The 22778-nt window shown below is 39.7% G+C and overlaps 2 protein-coding genes across 2 annotated transcripts in view; one reads left to right on the top strand and one right to left on the bottom strand.

Moving 5' to 3' along the window:
- LOC144270510 (guanylate cyclase soluble subunit beta-2-like) overlaps positions 1-9754 on the top strand; it is a 31177-nt gene extending 21423 nt beyond the window's left edge. Inside the window, exons 12-17 of the mRNA XM_077827008.1 lie at positions 386-532; positions 804-958; positions 2132-2346; positions 2432-2554; positions 3576-3753; positions 6786-9754. Coding sequence (XP_077683134.1) covers positions 386-532; positions 804-958; positions 2132-2346; positions 2432-2554; positions 3576-3727 — 792 coding nt within the window. The 3' untranslated portion in view covers positions 3728-3753; positions 6786-9754. The remainder of the gene's footprint in view (positions 1-385; positions 533-803; positions 959-2131; positions 2347-2431; positions 2555-3575; positions 3754-6785) is intronic.
- Positions 9755-10655: 901 nt separating this feature from the next.
- On the bottom strand, positions 10656-16865 carry CCDC195 (coiled-coil domain containing 195). Its single transcript, XM_077826919.1, has 3 exons — positions 16601-16865; positions 14858-15113; positions 10656-10788 (listed from the first exon to the last, which is right to left on the bottom strand). The coding sequence occupies exons 1-3, from the start codon at positions 16863-16865 to the stop codon at positions 10656-10658; spliced, it is 654 nt and encodes a 217-aa protein (XP_077683045.1).
- Positions 16866-22778: the final 5913 nt, after the last annotated feature.

The following is a 22778-nucleotide window of genomic DNA, read 5'->3' as shown; positions in this document are numbered from 1 at the left end:
CTCCAAAAGTGTCAATCCTCTCCTATTGGTTACCACATTACAGAAAGGGCCACAATAATCTCGCCAATCTACCTGTGTATCAGTACCCACTTTAGCATTTCAATCTCCCTGTACAATCAGGATATCTTTCTTGTGTACCTTATCGATGATGTCATGCAGCTGATTGTAAAAATCTTCAATTTGCTCATCGTTATAGTCTGTTGTAGGGGCATATACTTCTACCACTGTGATATTAAACGGTACTGCATTTAGATGGATGGAAATAAGCTTGCTGGACATTGGGCAGCAGCCTAATAGTGAATTCTTGATATCTTTATGCACAAGAAATCCTACGCTGAATTAGAAGTATTTAGAAGACTCATCTGTATTTCCCTAAATATTAAAGGTGGAGACAATAGGCGATGCCTACATGGTGGTAGGAGGTGTCCCTGTGCCTGTATCTACTCATGCTGAGCGAGTTGCCAACTTTGCCCTGGGAATAATCATAGCAGCCAAAGAAGTGAAGAATCCGGTTTCTGGAAATCCTATCCAAGTGAGTCAGTACCACAGAGATGTACATATTTCCAAGTGCTATTTGGGTGAAAGAGTTGTTGTGTGGTAAATGCACTGGTCTGGGACTCAACAGAGCCGTGTTCTGTTCCTTTGTGACCTTGGGCAAGTCCCCTAGAGCCACATTTTAATAAGTTGCCTGATTTTTCAGAGGTGCGCCCCACTATATTAGGATTAATGGATAGATGGCTGTTTAACATTTTAAATGTACATTAAATAGGTGATATTCTGGGTTTCTTTGTGTCTTTGTAAAGATTAGAGTTGGGATCCACACAGGTCCTGTCCTGGCTGGAGTAGTTGGAGAAAAGATGCCTCGTTATTGCTTGTTTGGAGACACCGTGAATATAGCTTCCCGGATGGAGAGTCATGGGATTCCAAGTAAAATTCACCTTAGCCCCACTACCTATTAGTGAGTAGCTACAGTAATGCTCCTTCTTCTTTACAGCTTTGCTGGAAAATTTTGCATTGGGTTTTAGATGTAAATCCCATTGTCTTCCATAACTTACTCAGTTTTAACAAATATTTCATTACAATAATCAGTTCTTGTAAAACAGTTTTATTTGTCCAAATTATTTTGAGGCAATTACATGAGGGTGAAATTTACGGTCCCTGCACAAAAACAGATTACTCTGATTCTACATTTTAGAGTAAAATATTTCAAAAATATTTTCCATATCTCATGTGAATACATACTACATAATGGTGTGATGTAAAGACTCATTAGATCATCTAGGCTGACCTGCATAAAATAAGCCATAGAATTTCATCCATTTATCCCTGTACTGGGCCTGATAACTTGTGATATAACGGTTTTATTGGGATTTATTTAGCATGAGCTACATAAACCACTGTATTTTTTCCACCCATGAGGAGTACAGCTTTCTCAATGCCAATAAAACCTTTACACTACACCTCCATGTTGTTTATAAAATCAGAGCTTTTGTTCACCTAAAGAATCACTTATTTGACCCCTTTCCCTAGTTTTTGCTCTCTATTTTCTAAAAATAAAGGACTGAACTCTGTTCATCCAAGTCTGAAGCATAATGATAATTTCTGGTATGTAATAGATGAAGTTTGCCATCAGAAATACTTAGTTAAACGACATTAGGGAAGAAGAATTAGTCCAACTCGTGATATGGACAATTTCATATCACCCTATACCCGCTCTATATAAAGCTCTAATTGGCAGGTAAATCACGCCTCAATCACTCGTATATTTTACTCTGGCTTCATGGACAGTAAGAACCTTACATATCAAGTGAGAATTTGATTTTGTTAAACCTTATTAGAATCTGAGACAAAGTCAATTAAATTCATTGACTTCAGTGGGCTTTGGATCAGACACTTTGTGTATAAATACATAGGCAAATGAAGCCTTGCTCTGAATACAAAAACCAGCTTCAGAGCAAAATCCTTCTCTCAGTTATTTGTAGGGAATCGCAACTGGACTGTCCTGGTCTCTCTACCTGTTTTAGTTTAATTGCTGGTATACACCATGTTATTCTGAGAGGAGAAGGCTCAGAAGCTGATAATTTTTGATCTGTATAAGCCCCTTTTAATGTAATTGTTATTGTTGTTCTAGCTGCCTAAAGGACAAAAGTTTTGAGATGACCGAAAGAGGAGAGATCGAAGTGAAGGGCAAAGGGAAAATGTATACGTATTTCCTGATTAGAAACAGGACTGCAACTGAGAATGAGATCATGGGAAACCCAATAAAGGAATCAGATTCTGACCATGAATCTGTTCAGTCCTTTCAGGAGTCCAGGATCAAAATGATACAAAGTTCATGTCAGCAAGGTAGAGTTGGCATAAAAGAAAACCAATTCTTTCCACAGTCTTTTAATTCCAATTAAAGTAAATATTTGTTCCCATCTTTCCTCAGCTATGCAGCTCAATTCAGACCAGTATCAGCCTCCAACCATAGCAATGAAGTACATTGATGGTCTTACAGAAACAAAAGCCAGTTACAAAGGAAGAAGTCAAGAAAGAATTATGGATTTAACAGGTATTTTCTTTGTTACTGAATATTCAAATAGTGGAATTAGAAAGCATTTGAGACTTGAGCCTGCAAACTGACTATATTACTCATGTGAACAGTCATTGCTTACATACAGATGCATTATATCAATGGGACTCCTCACATCAGTGGCTGCTTAAGGCTAACAATCCTGCACATTGTTTGGGGCTGACCATAGCCATCTTCACAGTAATCCCAGGCTTCAGGGATGGGCTAGGGAGAAAGAAGGTCACAATGAGACTATTCTGACTACCATTATCTTTACGATTTTGAAGGCCCCAATGAAGTTGTTTCTGGGATCCTGTGCAGTGGTCAAAGCCGAGTGAAGTGGGAAAGGGTATTCTCACTGCACCAGCCAAGGAGGAGGGGGAGCAGCTAACGCAGACCATATAGAGGAAAGGGCTCTGTGGGGGTGCATGAGTCACCTTTGCCAGAGATAGGATGGGGAGCTCTGATTCCCACCCCAACCTTCTGTAACTTTATCCGTTGGTCCCATCTCCTCAGTCTCTTTTGACCCAAGTACACTCAGGATTAATTCCTCAAACATGGGGGTCTTCCTCAAATCAGGTGCCCCCATTAATTGTGCATTCCGTAAGCACTGGAAACTGGCTTGTTTGTGTTTTTCCTGGTTATGAGGGGTAAGGTTAATTAATGAGTGGTAAGGTCAAATATTATGCCTTAAGGAACAAGCCAATCACCTGTGGTTAGGAAGGATTTATTCCCTCATGTACAGTGTTACACAGTTTATCAGGTGCTTCCTGAGAAGTTGCAGGTACTGGCCAATGCTGGAAGCAGAATATCAGATTTGATGAATCCTGCAATCCTATGTACAGAACAAAAATATTTTATGGCTCTTAAACAGACTTAAAAAAAGTACATCTCCCTTTACCTCTGCTCCGCTCATGTGTAACCAGTAATATAACATTCACACCCCTTGGATAGGCCTCACACACCTACCGGTCCATCTATGGTCATTAAGAGCTCATGCAGAAGGAACATTTCTTTACAGGCAAAACACGTGACTTTGAAAGCTATGGATGTCTCCATGGTGACCAGCAGCCCAGCGGTGATCCTTATCTACCCAACCAGGAAAGAATCAAATCAGCACCTGAAGAACCACAGAACAGAAATGTCAGATCCAATTTTTGCAATTTAGTTTAAGCTGCTGACTTTTAAAGTTAAACAGGGTAAGTACATTACAATCTACTTCATTTTGCTATCTGGGTACTGATTTTGTATAGAAATTAGTACAGGGGTTTTGCAAAAATGACATTTTTTCAGTACTTGCAAAAAATACAAAACTATGGAGGATCTCACAGTTTTTTTTATTATGGTATTTACATAATTTAATTGTAGTATATAAACATGAGATGACGCAAGATGCCTTGGAGGTGCTCCTCAGCAAGCGACATATTTCTCCTACTCTCCTTCCCCTTGTACCAATTGTGTTCACGTTCTTGGGTTCCCATCCAGTGGTCAAAGTACATTGAGACAGGAAAGGATGGACTCATGTGACTAGTGACATCCCTGCTCTAATGAGCATTCATAATAAAAGAAAAATGCCCTGAAGTGACAACTGCCTTGACTCCAATAGAACTGACCACTCGCCTGAGCAAGGTGAGCAGAATTTGGCCCACATCCTAACTTTGATTCCAGTTTAATAACTGACATGTTCTCTGCAGGGGAATATATCATGTCCTGATAGCAGAGATGGACTTGGATTTAATAAAATCAGTATTTCCATTTCAAAATAAAGATGGTTTTTGCTTTTTAGTATTTATGGGCCACACATCAGTTTATAGTTTTTATACATACATTTGTGCTGCACTTAGAAGACCTTAAAAGGAAACACACTGCTGAATATAAAAGCATTTTGGTCCCAGTTCACCCCGTGCAGAGGGCCGGTACAAGGTCTATGCACCACTTGAGTCCTCTAAGTCGGGTTTAAGTGGGATATAAGTGGATTTCAATTTATTTCTGAGCATCCCTCCCCACCTAAACAAGATAAATAAAGATCTGGAGCCCAGCAATGGGGCATGACTTTGCTCCAGACAAGCAGTTGTTTAATTTCACGTACCTAATGCAGAAAATGAGATTCAGGCTCGCTAGATGATTTACCTCCACTGTAATGTACCCTCAGAATACATTTGATCAACAATAGCAGGCGGAAACGACAGGCACAGTTGCCAAAAAAGGATTTGTGACCTATGACATAGAAAGGAACCATGATGGACATACTGACTGTGAACAAGATAGTGCATGGCAAAAATTTTCCTCTTATTGCACTGCAGCCATCCTAGTGTGGATGTAACACATCAGCCCCCAGTCAGGGGGTTGGCTTTAGACTCCACCCCCAAATTGATTTAAGGTCTGCAACTGTGGATTCCTTAACTACATAAGTGTGTGAACATGAATACATGTTGATGCACTTTGAGCAAGTAGTCACCAGGGTGGATAATGTGGCTGCTGTGCTGACATGCTCCGGGGCATCAAAGTTCCATCTCTGTATATAGGTGCATCAGAGGCAAATGTTCAGATCTCTTTTAAATACCAAAGAAGAATGTGAGACTTCTGTAAGGAATCTTTCCTCTGAAGAAGACCCAAAGGGAAGTAATGTTATTTCATCAAGTTAAATGTTTCTGTTAATATGTAATAAAGTAATATGACTTGTCTGGCCAGGTGCCCTAGAACATTAACATTTTAGATACTACACCTGAGCACTGTGGGACAGTCAGAATTGAACTCTGTTTTATTACTGGTATGTTTTTAAGCATGGCCCCCCTGCTCTCTGAGAACTGTGTATTGTTTTGGTGATGGCCACACCTGCTATAGGTTACAGACCCAAGTTTTGCAAAAAGAAAAGGAGTACTTGTGGCACCTTAGAGACTAACCAATTTATTTGAGCATAAGCTTTCGTGAGCTACAGCTCACTTCATCAGATGCATAAACTGGAAAATACAGTGAGGAGATTTATATACACACAGACCATGAAAAAATGGGTGTTTATCATGTTTATCATGTATATAAATCTCCTCACTGTATTTTCCACTTTATGCATCTGATGAAGTGAGCTGTAGCTCACGAAAGCTTATGCTCAAATAAATTGGTTAGTCTCTAAGGTGCTACAAGTACTCCTTTTCTTTTTGCGAATACAGACTAACACGGCTGCTACTCTGAGACCTAAGTTTTGTTATTGTAAAACTGGGCAATCTTTGGTGGTGGGTTGTTCCTTAGATCTGTGACATCTGCATTCCAGGCTACATCTTACTAAACCCCTTCTCACTCTGGATACCCTGGAGCCCTTTACTTTCCACTATGAGTATGGACAAATTGTGCTCGTGTATTTATATACAAATCTCTCAAGAGACATAGGGCCTGACTCTTTCCTCATTCACACTGACTCTCACTGACACTTAATCTGAGGGACTGGCAGTGAAATCAGTGGTGTCTTGTCAGTGTAAGAGGACAACCTGTCCTGAAAGCATTTATCTGCCCTACTAGACAATTAATTAGCCTTTCTCAAAGAGTCACATATGGTGGAACAGTATTCTGTGTTCTTGCCAATTTTCCCAATTTGGATCGGACAGCTGTAAGATTTACTAACCTTTCTGGGTTCCCAGTGGTCCTGGGCAATTGGGAGTGAAACTCCTTTTGCTGGCAGTGTTCCACTCTGGCCACTAGAAACAAGGGATCCTAAGGCTGCTGCAGTCAGCAGCTGCCTCTCTTGTTGTTCCTCAGCTGTCCTGACAGCTCCCCTTGCTCCGAGTGCCTCACTGGAGAAAGAAGAGGATGCACTCTCCCCAATCCCAGTAACATCAGGGCCTTGACAGCTGGAACAATGTCAGGCCCCCTGGCATAGGAAAGGAGGCCATAGAGGGACAGAAGAGGAATGAGAGATCCCACAGGCAGCTATCCCAGAAGGAGAAGGGGCAGATCCTCCAGTAGGGAGTGGAAAGAAGGGAGGGCAGCTTAACAGGAAGAGCAAGAGAGAGCGGGTTGGCAGGGGAGAGAGAAAGAGAACCCAGCACAGCTGGCAGAGAAGGAAGTGGGAAGACATCACAGGTGCCCGAGAAAGAGAGAGAAGAAAGAAAGGGGGTGGAGGAAGAGATATCCCAAAAGAGATGAGAGTTAGGGGAGCAGGCTACCTTGCTCTCCCTGGCGGATCTCCACCGAAAAGATGCCTTCATGCTGTGTAGCCCTTTAAAAATCTTTTTTCCAGGTAACCAGCTATCAATCATCTCCTTGCTAGGACGTGTGAGGATGCAAGGCTCAGCGCTGGGCAGAGTATGGGGCTCCACTCTGGAAGGGAATTAGCACTTGAATGGCTGAATAATGTCATTTGCCCCTTCTCCAGTTTGGAAGCTCACACAACTGCATCACCCATGAAGACCTCTCTGGACCAGCAGTCAGTAAGGCAAATTTGATTTATACTAGGTCATTTTCCACTGAAAACACTGTGAATGTTTAACATGTGAAATATTTTAAATGCTAGTAACTAGTCCAATTCTAAGCGCTATTGAATAATTTATTCCAGGGGTTCTCAAACTGTGGGTTGGGACCCCAAAGTGGGTTGCAACCCTGTTTTAATGGGATCCCCAGGGCTGGTGTTAGACTTGCTGGGGCCTTGGGCTTCAGCTTTGCTCCCCCAGCAGTGGGGCTGGACTCAGGCTTCGGTCCCCCTTTTTGGGGTCATGTAGTAATTTTTGTTGTCGGAAGGGCGTCACGATGCAATGGAGTTTGAGAACCGCTGATTTATTCTGTTAAGTTTTATTTCATGCTCTATGTGTGTGTGTGTGTGTGTATTTTAAATCTACATGGGCAATGTCTTCAGTATGTACTCTCTTATACAAAGTCCTTCTAATGTCTCCCATATGGAGATCCATCCAAGATATCCTATGGGCACCCGGTTTTTAAAAATAAATTATGGCTGCACATCATCAGTTGTTCTTAAAGCAACAAATACCACTAAAGATGTTGAAATAAAAGGGACTAGACACACAACATAAATAGTTTGGGTTTCACTTCACTATTCATGACTTTTTACAAACACTATGGGAAGTTAGTGCAGGTTTGCGCTCCTAAATCAACTAAGTGCTTTTGAAAATCCCACCCATAGTGTCTTACAAAAGAATCAAAACTTGTTGCTAAAAAAGAACCTGGGCTAAAATTTTCAAAAGCACCTAGAGGAGTTAGGCACCTTAGACATTTTTTACCCATAATTAACAATGTAATTTCAAGTAGAACTGGGGAAAACAGTCCCAAACTCTCAAAACCTTCCCATTTTTCAGTAACTTTTTCATTGGTTCTGTTCCCCCCACCCCACTTCTTATGAACATTGAAGCAATAAAATGTTACTTGCAAAAATATACAAGGAAATTTAATTTTTAGGTTGCAGCCATATTATTTATTACTTCTACTGTGATCAGAGCCCCATTGTGCTAGGGAATGAACACACACCTAGCAGGAGACAGTCTCGGCTCCAGCGACCTTACAATCTAAATAGACATGTCAGAAAAGGGGTGAGAGAAAAGAAATCTGATTGCCACTTTATGGATAGGAAACCAAGGCACAGAGAGATTTTCAAATTGTGTAAGGGATTTGGACGCACAATTCTCATTAAACCTGGGATATTCAAAGGAGTCTAAGGATTTTAGATCACAAGAATACAATTTTCAAAAATATCTAAGTGACATAGGAGTCTAAATCCCAGTTTCAAAAGCAACACAGACAGTGACTTTCATAAACGAACATTTTAATTTAGATTCCACATTAAAAGAAAAAAATATTTCTAATAGATTCAGGGGAAAAAAAATCAGAAAACCAGTGAAACATTTCAACTGAAACAAACATTTTATTTTGTTTTTAATTTATTTGTGCAAAATAGTTCCTATTTTCAACCAGCCTAACTGAGTTCTTTTAAAAGCCTCACCCTACATTTTCAAGTAACTTATATTTAAATATGCAGGAGAAGGGAACACTCAAATAAATAATAATAAAAAAAATTCTAGAAGCAGAAACCGATATTGATCTAAAGAAGTCAAAGTTGAACTGCTCAAAATAATTAGGCAAAAGATTTGCAATAGTTATGTGAAACTCTTGCCAGAAATACAGCCCCTTTCAAAGGGCTGATGACTAAAGCTTAGTAAATAATTCACAGTGTATAGTTTGTTTGATGAATTTAGACTTTTTCCATTTATATTTGATGAGTAGCCCATAGCATAGTTCTTGCAGATATATTCATTATTCAAAATCATTTGCCAAATAATTTATACAACTAATTCTTAGTTTTTAGCTCATCCACATGGAAATCACTGTCTACATGCAAGATCTGACATTTAAAATTCAAGCTGTGTTGGTTAGCTTTGGTTGAGCCCATTGGTCATGAGGCATTGCTAGTGTTCTGTGGCTCTGATTCAGGAAAGCACTTAAGCATGTCCTAAAGTCTCACTGATTAGGGATGTTTTCCGCAATCCAAGCCTGACTGGATGTACACTTAGAATCTAGTTTCTGGTGAGAGAAAGCTTATGTTTGCAAATATAAAAAGTCACTTTCGGCAAATATTTTCTAAAATTAGCTGTTCATTGGGCTGTCCTGCCAATAAACTTATTTGCAGGCATGTTCACAAATCATGAACAAATGGAGCCAAAAGGAAATCAGTTTTTTATTAGAGTGACTATCTATGGAAACAGTTTTTGAGCTGTTCACCCAGTTCTACTGGCAACATTACAAAGCATTACTGGATCCAGATTGAACATGAAAAACAACATGAGCAGTGAGCTCACACATTCTCATCTCAGTGAGAATATAAAGATTTTTTTCTAAAAACAACAAACTAAACTTTAAAATTTCAGAAATGAGACATGGTGAGAAACTTTTTTACAAGAACACATTTAGCTGAATGTAAATTGATGGAGTAAACTCTCAGTCATTGCTCTAAAAATATTCAGATAAATATGTTGTTTAAGTGCAGTCAATTGGAATAAATCCCTTCTGTAGCCACATACTATATTAATCATGTGTATAAACACCTCCTCTTTGTGCTTATGGTTAGTGATATGCATACACATGGACAGTGTATAGAGAAATAGGATTGTATGTGCAATATTCCAGTCTGTAAATATTTGCAGCCAAATTAAACAATGTTTTGGCAATGTCTGTTTCTTTAAATAACTGGAGCGGGTAAATAGTTCACAATAAATAATTTACTTGATGAGTTTTTCCTCTTTTCCTTGTCATGAATTGTCCCCACTTTTCCTTTTCCTCACATTTTCTTTGTATTTGAAGTTATTTGCTAAATATTTTCAGCAAATAATTCTTGATCTGGAGCTTGTTCACAAGTAATTCACTACAAGCATTTGATATTCAGAATTCCAATCAAAACAGCTGAACACATGGTATGTTTCTGGTGGCTGATCAGATGAGCATAACTTAGAATCAGGCTCTTGATGGCATTTTCATAGTAAGATCTGTCATGGTTTCTATTCTCTCAATAGTCCCTTCATGCAATTTTAGGTGAATATTCCTGCCAGTACCTCATGCGCTAGAATATTCACAGAAAATGAGTAGAAAAGGGATATTGACGGTCAAGGAGAATGCCTATAAATATTCAAATGACTGTTAACATATTATTCTCAACACAGAAGCCCAGCTATATTTCTATTATAAGGTTTTACAGAAAACACAGAAAAATTCACAGGTCCTTTAATTGTTTCTATTTTGTGATTTCAAATATATATTTTTCTAGCAATGGGAACAACAACAAAACATAAGAAATTGTGTTGCGTGGTAACAGTAACACTGCAACATATGCTATTTAAAAGTAGTTCTTGAGGTATGTGGATCTTGCAAAAATATACTTGGTGGTGGTATATTGTTACCAAGGGATTTCAACATAGTATATAGGCTTCTGACAGGTTTTGTCATGGCTTCCATTTTCTTGCTAAACAACAGGCCAGTGACCTGGAACACAGTCTTAGTGATTCTCTGAAGGCATCCTGCCAAAGCACTTTGCAGAAACATAACCTGACACACAGCTATCATTAAGGCTAGTTTATCTCAAGAATCAATGGGCCTTTAAAAATTCACCAGCTCACATATCCTTTTCAATAATGGTGCTTAACTGTTTTGTGTCCTGATTTTGTGGGCATTTGAAAGAACCTTGATTTTCGGAATAAGATGACATGTCCATTGGTAACAGGAACCTAACCGCCTTTACTTTACCCCTAGAAGAAAATGAGAAAGAATTATGAGTTGCTATGAATGTACAGGGTGTGCAGAAAACAGTGAGAAAAGGGAAAATTCCCCAAGACTACATACCACTTGTCTGTCTACAAAACGCATACAGACTTAGTGAACAAATGATTGCATCATCTGTCAGGTGTGTGCTCCCCATGCCTGTGTGTACTCATATACCTGCATACTCTTTCAGTGGTCTTATACTTGTGCACAGAAAGGTCCAACTATTGAAAGTGTGCAAGCAGCTATAAAATGTTTTAAGGTACACAGACAGTTGCATCTTCCAACTATGTATGTGCATCCTCAATTTTGCTCACACAAGTGAATACCTGGTAAAAATTAAAACATATCCCTTCAAATGTTCAGAAATCAGAAATCTGGAGAATAAATGATCAAATTATCTCTCTCCCTGCCCCCCAGTCCTTTGCTGTAAATGCCACTTTTCCTCTGTCCTTCAAGCCAACAGGAGAAAAGAAAATCATGAAAACGGTGAAATATTTTTTCTCCAATAGTTATTGTAGGATAAAATATGCCCCAGAGCAGACGACCTTAACAATTCTCTTTGCTCTACTTAAATTCAACCAAAGCCTTGCATTATGGGTTAAATTAATCTCTATGGAGATTAACCATCCAGGCCTATGCACTGCTTAAGTCCTACTTATGTCTTCAACACAGGACTTAAGTGGTGTATGGTCATTGTGTGGACCCTATGCATAGACCTGAATGTTACCCTAATGGGTAACCCTTTAAGTGGTGCAAAAGGTCTCATGTGGACCTTCTGCACTCAGGTCAATTTTATGAGTTAAAGAGTAATTTTGATCATACAAGCTACATTCCATTTCCGTGTGTATAAAGCACATGGCTATTATTTGTAAGCTAGAGTGATCTTTCAACTTGTGTATTAACCACCTTCCTGTAACTTATACACAGATGGAGAATACATATCATGGCAAGATGAATGCTAAGGGCTAGGGACTGTACCATTTAGGCACTTCGCTGTATATGGAATGCTGTGTAGATGCTGCTTGATCACAGTTTGTACCACAGGATGTACAATCACTCTCCCAACCTCCGGAGTGCACGGCAGTATGCAGACCACGCTGTCCTTTAGCATAAGCTTTCTCTTCCTGCTCTGCCCTTCCCCACCCGCTTTGGAGCAGTGTACACATAGGATTGGACCTCAAGTCAAGGTTTGCTTCTGCAGTTTAATAAAAGGAACCATGTTTATAACCTGCCCGATGTGTGGCACTTTGCTGCAAGTCAGTGGAAATTCTGCCCATGGCGTGCATGCAGAGTGGCGCCTGTGAATGATTCTAAACAGGCTTTTGTATACTTTATAGTTTTGCTATAAATCCAAGAGCCAGGAGAATCAATAAAACATCTTCTAATGAGTCTTTTGCTTTCTTACAGTAACCTCTCATATTTGCTTTGCAAAATGTTTATTTTCCAGTACTGAGCGTAAAGTGTTTTGAGATCTGTGGATCAAAAGCTCTATATACCTGCAAACTATTAATGTTTAGTCATAGTATTATTAATTTCTACAACTACTTTAAGAAATTGCCACACCAGATAAAACAAAGTCTAGTCCTCCCCAGTCCAGCATCTTGTCTCTGACCATACTTTCAGAGGAAGGTGCAAGAAACCCCCATAGTGAACAACGAATGCAATTGCTTGTAAAAATGATGTATAATTAGCCTGTGGAACTCATTGCCACAAAATATCATTGATACTAAGAGTGTACTAGGAATACAGAAAGTATTAGACATTTACATGGGTAATGGGAACATCCAGTCATGGCAAAAACATTTAAAAAAATAAGTGACAAAGCTTTGTGATTCAGGGCATAAGCCAATCACCATACTAATGGGGGTTGTGAAGAAACTTCCTCATAAATTAAGATAATCCATAATTGTGTTGGGGTACAGTTAAAGACTTAGGCCTAGCTGAATAAGCCCCTCAAAATGCAACAGGCAAAATTGCTGACAAGGCTTTCTAATAATTTACAAACATAAGTGCTAACTTTGAGCAAAAGTCCCTAAAAACGTATGTTTGAAAAAAATAATAATATGCTGACTGTTCCCCATAAATTTCCTATTCAAATAAAAAAATACTTCAGGATGCTACATGGGTACTGAACAATGATACTAAACGATGGACAATTGCTGAATGGTAAAAATGAAGGCTACATTTTGTTAGTTTAGTTACTAGTTCATGACAATGTATGTTACATGGTAAAAGGATAATTGAGTTGTGCTGATGATTTGTAATAACATAGAATGGAGAATGAAAAACAAATTATGAAAGTTTGGGTAAATGTGTAAGTGGGTATGTGGAATGATAGATGACAGAATGGGATAAATTAATATATACAAACCAAATGGACAAGGGCCCAAACTGGAGAACACCGGCCCAGAGATAGAATTGACCATCATGAAGTAGAGATCCTCACTGTCCCCTGGAACTCAGTAACTTGGGCCCCTACCTGTTCCGTCTTATCTTATTGTCTGTCATAGGTATATGATCAGAAACAATAAGTGACACTGACTTTGTCAGAACATTTATAAATAAAGGCTAAAAATTGATTAAGCCTAAATTGGGTGGACTCATGCCTCAGTTTCCCATTTTACAATTGTTTCCTGCGCCTTCTTCTGAAGCAGCTAGCACAGGCTACTGATCAGAGATAGGATACTATGTTAGATGGACCATTGCTCTGAGCTGGTATGGAAGTTCCTGTGTTCTCAAAAGCAGTAATAAAATAGTCATTACTACTACTTTGACTAACAGGTAGTTATATAGCAATTTTCAACCATGGATCCCAAAGCATTTGTTAGGAAATATATATTTTTGATCTGTTACCTTTTCACTTTCATCAAATGTTCCTTTTTTCTTGGATTATGAGAAAAGGTAAATATCTTCTCTATGCCATTCATTGTTTTGTGCACCTCTTTCATGTACCCACTTATTCATATCCTCTGTAAACTAAATAGCCCCATGGTGAACAGTTCAAAAGCACTTAAAAGTCCTGTTGAAAAGAGCCTAAGACCCAACTGACTTTCAGTGAGACTTAGGTTGAAATCAATAGCAGGTAGATGCCTAGGCACTTTTGAAAATCCCACTGGGTGCTAGGTGCATCTTTAGGTGTGTAAATACCTTTAAAAATTTAGCCCTAAGTGAGATTTTAAAATGGGACTTATGCACTTTTGTATATTTTACCCCCAGTCTTTTTCAGCCTTTCATACACAAGACTTTCTGTGCTTGTAGGCATTTTTGTTACTCACCTCCGGACTCCTTCTAGTTCTACTATTAATTTTTTTTAGCATAGGATGACCAAAACTGAACATCCTATTCTAGCTGAATGCAAATCACCAGTTTATATAATGACATTATAATATTTCCAGTATTATTTTCTATTGTACACTTTAGATATCCTAACTACTTTTGTGTACATTTTTGATTGCTGCCTTATATTGGAGAGGTTTTCACTGAGCAGTGGACAGTGACACCCAAGACTTGTTTCTGAGCAATCATAGTTCATTTAGTACCTAGCACTGTGTACAAGTAGTCTTCCCAAGGTGCAAAGTCAACCTATAATGCTTCGAGTGACAGGAAAGAATCAAATTACAATAAAAAACCTAAATCAACTGTGAAATGTATTAATCAAACTTCCAACAAGTTAATCCGGATCTCCTTAATGTCCTTATGCTTTTCATTCAAATAGAAAAATGTAGCTTAGCTTGCCAGAACAACACACCAATCTATAAAACTCCCGTTGATTTCTCCCAATGGGGCCAGAATTTCATTTTTTTTTTTTTTTTTTGTAATTGTTAGTTAGGCGTCAGTCCTGCGTTGAAACCAATATGAGTTTTGCCATTGACTGCACTGAGAACAGGCTTAGGCCCCTTATCTGAGACAGAATTTTCCCCTGTGCCTCACATACATTTCACAAGTTATCCTCATAATAAAGAGCTTTGAATTCAAAGTACCCACATTTATTATCAAATCAAGCGGAAGTAACACTGCTAAGCAACCTACACTTTAAAGGTAAATATTACCTACCTGCACTTATAAACATGCTCTTGAAAAGATCTCTTTTTGCTAGAATTATTGCTGGAGAAGCAATCCGCTGGAATTTTTGCAGATCCTTTTTCTTCTTCGTTGGTTATCACCGAGGAGCCCGCTGGTGGTTTGACAATTCCCTGCACCTCCAGGATTCTGTTACTTGGATGTCTTTTCTCAGCTTTGTGGTGTTTGTGGCCAGAAAAAGATTGCACAGAGGAAGAGATGGAATAACGCCTAACAATCATACTATTACCTGTGTAGCAGACACAAAATCATAGAGGTAAAACCAAATTAAATAGACACATCTGCTTCATAGACTTTTATTATGTGGAAACTAAAAAGCAATAGCAAAATTATTAAGTCCTACATGATAAGAAAATATATTTGAGGAAGATTTTCCTAAGCAGAAGTGGCAGTTAGGGGCACTTGGCCATGGAGAGTTATTTGCTATTTTGCTTTCGAAAGATCCCTTCCTGTATTTTGAGTGTAAAGTCAATGACCAATAAAAGCCTAAAAGATATTTACATATGGCCTGAATGTGAATCCTTACTCATAATGCTGGGTCACTGGGACTACTGGAGTCAGTAGGACCACTGATATGAGTAACTGGTCATCAGCAGGAGTAAGGGGTTCAGAATCTGGCCTAGAGACACACAGCTGTTTAAGCACAAGAGCAGGCCATGAGCCCTTATGCTTGGAACAACGATGCCATCTGATTGTGTGTAAATTTTATGAACAAAGTTTAAGATTTATTTTCAACATTAACAATATTTGTGGGGGGATGGGGACCAAAGGGGTTAAACACACTCTTCCTTGAAAACACCCCTCACCTCCAAGAAATATAGATATGGGAAAGCAAGATAGCTGGAAAACTTCTTGCTCACCAGTTCACCCACCTGAAAGAGTCGCTAACTATTCCTAAGCTATTTCCCAAATTTGTACTCATTTAAGGGCCTGATCCAAAGCCTTTTGAAATACATAGGAGACTTTCCATTGAGTTCAATGGGCTTGGATCAGACTGTATGTTATTCAATTCCATTCAGTCACCAACTGTACTTAAATACATTAATACCCTTTGACCCCACCACCTACATCACACCTTTCCATCAATTTATCTCCTTATAGTCTTTTTATGTATGTTCTTCCTAACTTAAACCTATGCTCTCAAGAGGCACTTCATCATGGGCATGGATCTTAGCCTCCATCAGGTTGTCAACAAACCCTACTGGACGGCAACCTCTGAAAGGGGTCAAAAACGTGGAAAATGTGGTGACACAATTATGATTAATTATTTGTATTATTTATTTATACCCAGTCATGGATTAGGATCCCATTGGACTAAGTACAGTGCAAACATATAATAAAAAGACGATAGGCCTTAATTGGACATTTTTGTACAAGGTCCTGCAAACCCAAGCATAAATGTGTACAGTATCCAGTTCTCCACATTTGTATGTCAACAAATGTACTGTCTTTTGCATTAAATCCTGCTCAGTTAACTCACACAGGTGAGTACTTGGGCAGCCACTGAAGGGCTCAAAGTTAAGTCCATGTTTAAGTGCTTTACTAGATTGGGTCCTTGATGAAGGCCAGAGGGCTTCACCCATGTTGGCGAAGTACATAACAAGGGCAGTTTGCCATTCTCTGTCGGTATATAACAACAGTGCAGCACTTTGTGATCCCTGAATGAAAACTAAGTGCAAAGTAATACTATCAATAGTAATCGTGACTCTTCAGTACCTTTCTGTTCCTGCAGTGCCAGAGCTGAGCTGGCTGAGACATTCCTACGCAGGGCCACTGGAGAAGTGACCCTCTCTTCCCCTGAATCAGTGAGGCTTCTGGCTTCCCCATTTCCACCTTGTCCTCTTGCTCCTTCCTCCCGGTTAGTTGCCCTCTGTCCGCTGAATTTCAGCTCCACCCGAAGGGCCCTATTTTCTCTCTCCAGCTTGTTGATCTCTGAGTGCATTTCCTGGATGACCTGAATGAGCTGCGTGTTTCCCTCCATGACCTTCTCCCTGTGGCAGGTCCCCAGCTCCTCCCCAGGCAGCTAAGGCAAGTGCTGCTTGTGCAGAGGAGAAACCATTAATCCAGTGTGGCGGGCTCATCCTGCACTTAAATACATGTGAACAACAGGATCCCTCTTTGCCATCTTTCACCACCAGGAGAGCTTGGATTAAGCTGTCAAACTCTTCAGAGAGCCCAAATGATTTATTCATTCAGGGTTTCATTTTTCAGGACTGAGCTTTTCATTTCGGCATTTACTTTTACACAAGTCAATTACATTTCCATATTGCAGCATTATTAGAAAAACTTAGGGGTAAGATCCAAACAATCATTCCTTTCCCTTCTACTTACCTCAAGCCATCATTTTAGGTTTTCCGCCAAGAGGGGGTGTTTCTCAAGCAGGTACCCTGGAGCTCTGTTTCCTCATCTGGTTCCTAAGGGCCACTGAATGCTTCAGATACACACAGGAGGGGTTTGTCTGTGCATCAAAACAATTAATCTCTTCAATGCCACGTGGTGAATTATTTATTTCTGCTTTCAGCATTTGGCAATCTCTCATTTCTCAGAGGTTACCACTTGGAATTAAAACAATAAAACAAACAAAATGTTCCCAACTCAAAGTACCAAGAGCTGTGATAAAACAGCAGGCAAACTAAAGTTATTCCTGAGAGAATAGTCTGTATTTCATTACCCCCTCACTACTCCTTATTGTTTGCTTTGGGAAGTTTGCCTGAACAAAGCATGGGAAATGTAAGGAGAGACAGAGCAAACATGAATCTTGCAGTAGAAAAGAAACACAATCCTTTGAGCTGCTTTCATTACCTGATCCTGAAAGATGTTTCTCTGCTGGAAATAAAAAGAAAGAATCTCATAAAGCACACTGTGAAACATCCATTTTCCTTCCCTACATTTACATTAATATTTAAACATTAGAGAACTGCCAAACCTGCATGAAAACATTTAAAAATCCTTCTGCTCTGAGATAATTCTGCATCTCCTCTAATTTTTATAACTAAGGAACGTTTGAAGGAAAATAAGATATTTGGGCCAGAGGCAACCTACTGCTTAAGTTGACTAATCAATGTGCTGGAACTAGGCCGAGTAATGGGTATAAGTGTTGTGTTGTTCCTGAAGTCTACCAAGCATGCTGAATTTTTCCAGGATCTGGAACCACATACATGATGGTTTTGACAAGTTTTCTCCAAGAGTTTATTTGTTCTAGAATTTTCTACCTTGCACAGAGCTGGCAAAGCTCCAACTGCTTGTAAAGGCAACATTTGCTCCTGTAACAAACCAGGCTTCATGAATACAGGAACCATATTCCTCAGTGAGGCTGGACCCATAATGTTCAGCAGTAAGAGAACAAGCCCTTACCAGCTGGGCTAAGAAGATGCCAATCAACTCTCAGATTGTAAATTTGTTAGGGCAACCACATCCTCTATGCTCAGGGAATCCAGCTCTGGCCAGCCAAGCTGACTTTCAGTGAAAAACAGCCTTAACAGACCACAGAATCTGACCCTGTTGTATATAATGCACCCCCCTTGTTCCAGCTAGAAAAACATAGCTGTGTGTTTTTCACTGAATCACCATTGAACAGCTAAAAGCCATTGAACTCAAAGGATAGAGATGTTCAAACTTGAACTAGTTTTCAAAGCTGCCCAAAACAGTTCCAGAGATTCCAAGAACACTGAACTGCACAAAATTTTACCCACTTTCAATCAAAGTCACAGCTCGCTCTTCTAGAAGTGAATAGCTAAATAACACAGATTGCGAAGTCTTGGCATCTGGATGAAATTTAATATCTTCACAAAAAACTCACTCCATTTAACCAATAGGAAGGTCTTTGGTGTGTTCTGTATGGGTTAGCGAAGTGTATGAATTTCTTACAAAGTAGATTTGTAAAAGAAAGGACGTGAGGAAAATGTACAAATCTTACACTAGAACGTCATTAAAAATCCAGGATAAACTAAATTTTTATTCTGAATGGCACAGAGATGACTTGAAAGTACATAATATCCCTGCATGCTTATAGCTATAGATGAGAGAGCATGTGTGTCTGTGTGTGTGCGCCCATGCATGTGTAACTGTTGCTGGTAGCCGCTGTGGCACACAAGTAAAGGAAGCGGTTTTGTAGATATAGAGTGTACATTATAAAAGTTGGACAATATTAGAAAATGACATCCACACTGCTACTGGAATAATGAAACAGCTTTTATAGCTGTCTGGCTTGCCAACTTCGTTCTCTTGCTTTTCTAAGGATTAGACAGGCCACATGGGCACTTTGCTGTTCCAATAAAACCAAATTGTGCTGTAAATCAGTCTTTTCCTTGAATGAACTTGAGTGTTTTATATGACAAACCGCAGCCACAAAGATGCAGGCACCATGACCATCAGTAAGGACGAAACCCAGAAGCTTCAGAACAAAAAGGAAAAGGCTTGATATCACTTGAACTAAAGGAGCAACTTCATTAGAGATGAGCAAGCAGCAGGTTTTATCCTTAACTGGGCCCAGCCACTTGAAGGAAACATGATCAAATGCAAAAAAAAGCCAGTATACAACATTTACATAGTTTGTATGATTATAGACAAAGCGGTAGCATTGCCTACAGTCAATGAGATCCGAAGACAAACTTCACTGGGAGTCCTCAAAATTCTAAAGCTAATTGACATCAAAGTAGTTTCATTGTGACCTTGTGCTCCTCCCATCTGTTTATTGCAACTGCTGCATCTGTCTTATTCTCAGACTCTACATTCTTTGGGGCAGGAGTTGTCTTTTTGTTATGTGCTTGTGCAGTGGGGTTCTGATCCATGAATGGGGCCTCTAGGTGTTACTACATACAAATAATTTTAAAAAGCCCTTTTAGAAAACTATTAGATGGGAGCATTGTCTGTGTGCCCAGCGTCTAACAGAATAGCAGCAGCGTTGCACTTACCAGAAGGACCTTGGTTTGATAACTAGATTTAGCTTTTTTCTCTGTAGACCACCCTTCAAGCTTCGGATTACTGTGAAAATGGATGTGCTCAATCCCCAACAACATCCAGCACGGTTAGCCTGAACCAGCCACTGATGTGAATACTCCCATTGGTATCATGCATCTTCTGTTCCTGTGAAAAAACAAAATTATCCAAGTTATGAGCCTTTGAAAAATCTTAGTTCGCACATGCTCAGTAAAGACTTGTTAGAATTTGGCAGCTAAATTCTCTGAAGATTCTGTCTTCACTGAGCATGCTCAAGTGGCTGAGCAGGACTTTCCCTGCCATTTCTGCTCTAGGCATCTTGGGACCTTGAATGCAGAATTGTTCAAGGTTAATCCTAAATTAGCAGCATCTGTCCTGGCCCCCCTATTTACATCAGTCTGGGAAAGGGGAAAAATGCCAGATGAGTGGACCACTGGGGTTATAGTGAAGATACCAAAGAAAGGAACTCTCAGTGATTGTAATAACTGGCGTGGTATCACACTTTTGTCTGTGCCAAGCAAAGTATTGTGTAAGATCATAGTCCAGCATATATCAGAGGCAGTTGATAGCATTCTCAGAAAAGAGCAAGCTGATTTTTGGAAAAGGCGTGGATGCACAGACCAGATCTTTACTCTACAAAACATAATAGAACAGTGCTTAGAATGGCAATGGCAACTCTACATAAATTTCATAGACTTTGAGAAGGCTTTTGATAGCATTCACAGGACCAGCCTATGGCACATTCTGCAGGCATATATAATTCCTTTCCGTATAATCAACGTCATTGAAAGCTTCTATTGCAACTTTACATACAGTGTTGATCACAGTGAGCTCAGTTTTGAAGTCAAAACAGGAATACATCAGGGGTGTGTCATGTCTGCAATCCTCTTCAACATTGCCATCAACTGGGTAATGCTGTGTACAACAGAAGACATGCCAAGAGGCATTAAATGGACACTCTTCTCATCCCTTGAATACCTGGACTTCGCAGATGATCTCGCTCTCCTTTCACATACCCAACACCATAGACAAGAAAAAACAACTCGACTCAACGCATTCAGCCAGCAAATTGGACTGAAAATCAACCACAATAAGACAGATATCATGACCTTTAATGTCGCCACACTATCACCAGTAAGGATAGAGGATTATGTTCTCACCAATGTAGAAACATTCACATACTTGGGCAGCACCATCAGCCAGCACCGTGGAACAAGCCAGGACATCTGGAACAAAATCAAGAAAGCCAGGAACACCTTCAGGAGCTTAAATACAGTCTGCAAATCATCAAAATATAACACTAAAACCAAACTCAAGATTTATCAGAACTGTTTACTTTCAACAGTACTTTATAGTGCAGAATGCTGGGGAATAGAAGAGTATGACATGTCCAAACTATCTTAATTCCATACAACCTGCCTCAGAAAATTCTCCATATCTTTTGGCCCAGAACAATCTCAAAACGAGATCTATTGACACAGTGCAGCCAAGAGGATCTGAGTACCATCATTGCCGGGAGGCATTGGAGATGGATCAGTCATGTACTTTGGATGGAAACTGATGCCATTGACAGAGCAGCAATAAGATGGACACCTGAAGGCAAGCGAAAACGAGGCTGCCCGAAAACAACATGGCAAAGCGCTGTGGAATCCGAGCTGAAAAATCCTTTGAAAGACTTGCCAGAAATAGACAGGAGTGGAGAAGCTTTGTCACTGCCCTAAATGCCAGAGGCGTAATAGGAACATGATTATGATGATGCATCTTGGGACCGCTGTTACAGCAAGGACCAAAACTGAAAGCAGGGAGACTGCCTCTCCTGTGTTCTCATTGCTCTTCTTGCAGGTGCCCAACTAATGTGAAGGAGAAGGATTCAGCCTGAGTTGAAGGGAGTGTTGGACTGGAGGTAAGGGGAGTTGATTGGGACAAGGAGCCTGGAGGTGAGGGAAGATGGTGATTGGGAGCTGGGGAGAGGGAAGGAGCTGGGATGGGGAGCCAAAGTGGGGTTAGACTGAGTCTGGATGCAGTGTCAGGAGCTAGACAAGGAGTCTGGAATGAGAGGACAGTATGTGATTATGTGATAAAAGACTATCATAACGTGTACAGTAACAGAGGGTGGGAGGGAATGTTCATCTGTACAGGCAACCTTAATTCTGGTGCTTCCTAATTTTTGAGTGCTTGACTTTGCAACTTCAATAATGTTCTTTTAATGTAAGTGGGTAGTATATGTAATATTGCAGACATTGCCTCAGACAGTGTCTTTAATACAGGGAAATGTTTTAGAGTTGTTGCATAAGGAAGGCTATTATGTTGGGAGACTGAATTTACAACTCTTTGCAGGAATTCTCTGGACAGAAATTGTTATTTAAAAGGGCTGAATTTGAAGAATACCAAATGTTTCAGACTGGAGAACCAATATAAAAGTTAATGAGATTTGAAGGCAGTGCTCCAGAACGTGGTAGTATTTCAGACAGTGGTTATAGCTGTCAACTTGCATGTACAATTATAATTATTTTAGTACAACAGACTATACATTTAGAAAGAATAGTGAGATTCTAGTGTAATACACACCTTTAAAACTAGAGTCCATCCTCCCAATCATTGTAACTTGAACTGGGAATGACACATGACACTGCTCATCATGACAGATGCTTATCTGTCATACAAGATTGCATCTGGCTTTGAACAATGTTCATCTGTGAGAATGCTTTCTCACATAAATAAGTGCATCATTTCTATAATGCAAGGATTTGACAGGCAAGACTTTTCAGCAAGGCTGAGAGTGTTTTAATGGCTATTGATGGAAGGAAACAATATCCAGTCCACTACATTTTGTCTTTCACTGCAGTTCCTAATAGCTTTTACTAGCTGTGTTCTCTCCAAAGCTGAAGGAAGCAGACTGCTGATGGTGTAAGCATTTTCCTGAAGGAATGAAATTCACCGCACCTTTTCAGAAACT

Source organism: Eretmochelys imbricata, chromosome 9 (assembly GCF_965152235.1).
Source record: "Eretmochelys imbricata isolate rEreImb1 chromosome 9, rEreImb1.hap1, whole genome shotgun sequence".
Classification (NCBI taxonomy): Eukaryota; Metazoa; Chordata; order Testudines; family Cheloniidae; genus Eretmochelys; species Eretmochelys imbricata.
This window is presented reverse-complemented; position numbering and strand designations above follow the sequence as displayed.

Bases quoted from the DNA above. Each gene is read 5' to 3' on its own strand.
- CCDC195 (XM_077826919.1), bottom strand. From the start codon at position 16,865: ATGGAGGGAAACACGCAGCTCATTCAGGTCATCCAGGAAATGCACTCA. The intron at 15,114-16,600 runs GTACTGAAGAGT...TCTGCTACACAG, and splicing joins GGCACTGCAGGAACAGAAAG to GTAATAGTATGATTGTTAGG. The intron at 10,789-14,857 runs GTAGGTAATATT...ATTTTCTTCTAG, and splicing joins GAGCATGTTTATAAGTGCAG to GGGTAAAGTAAAGGCGGTTA.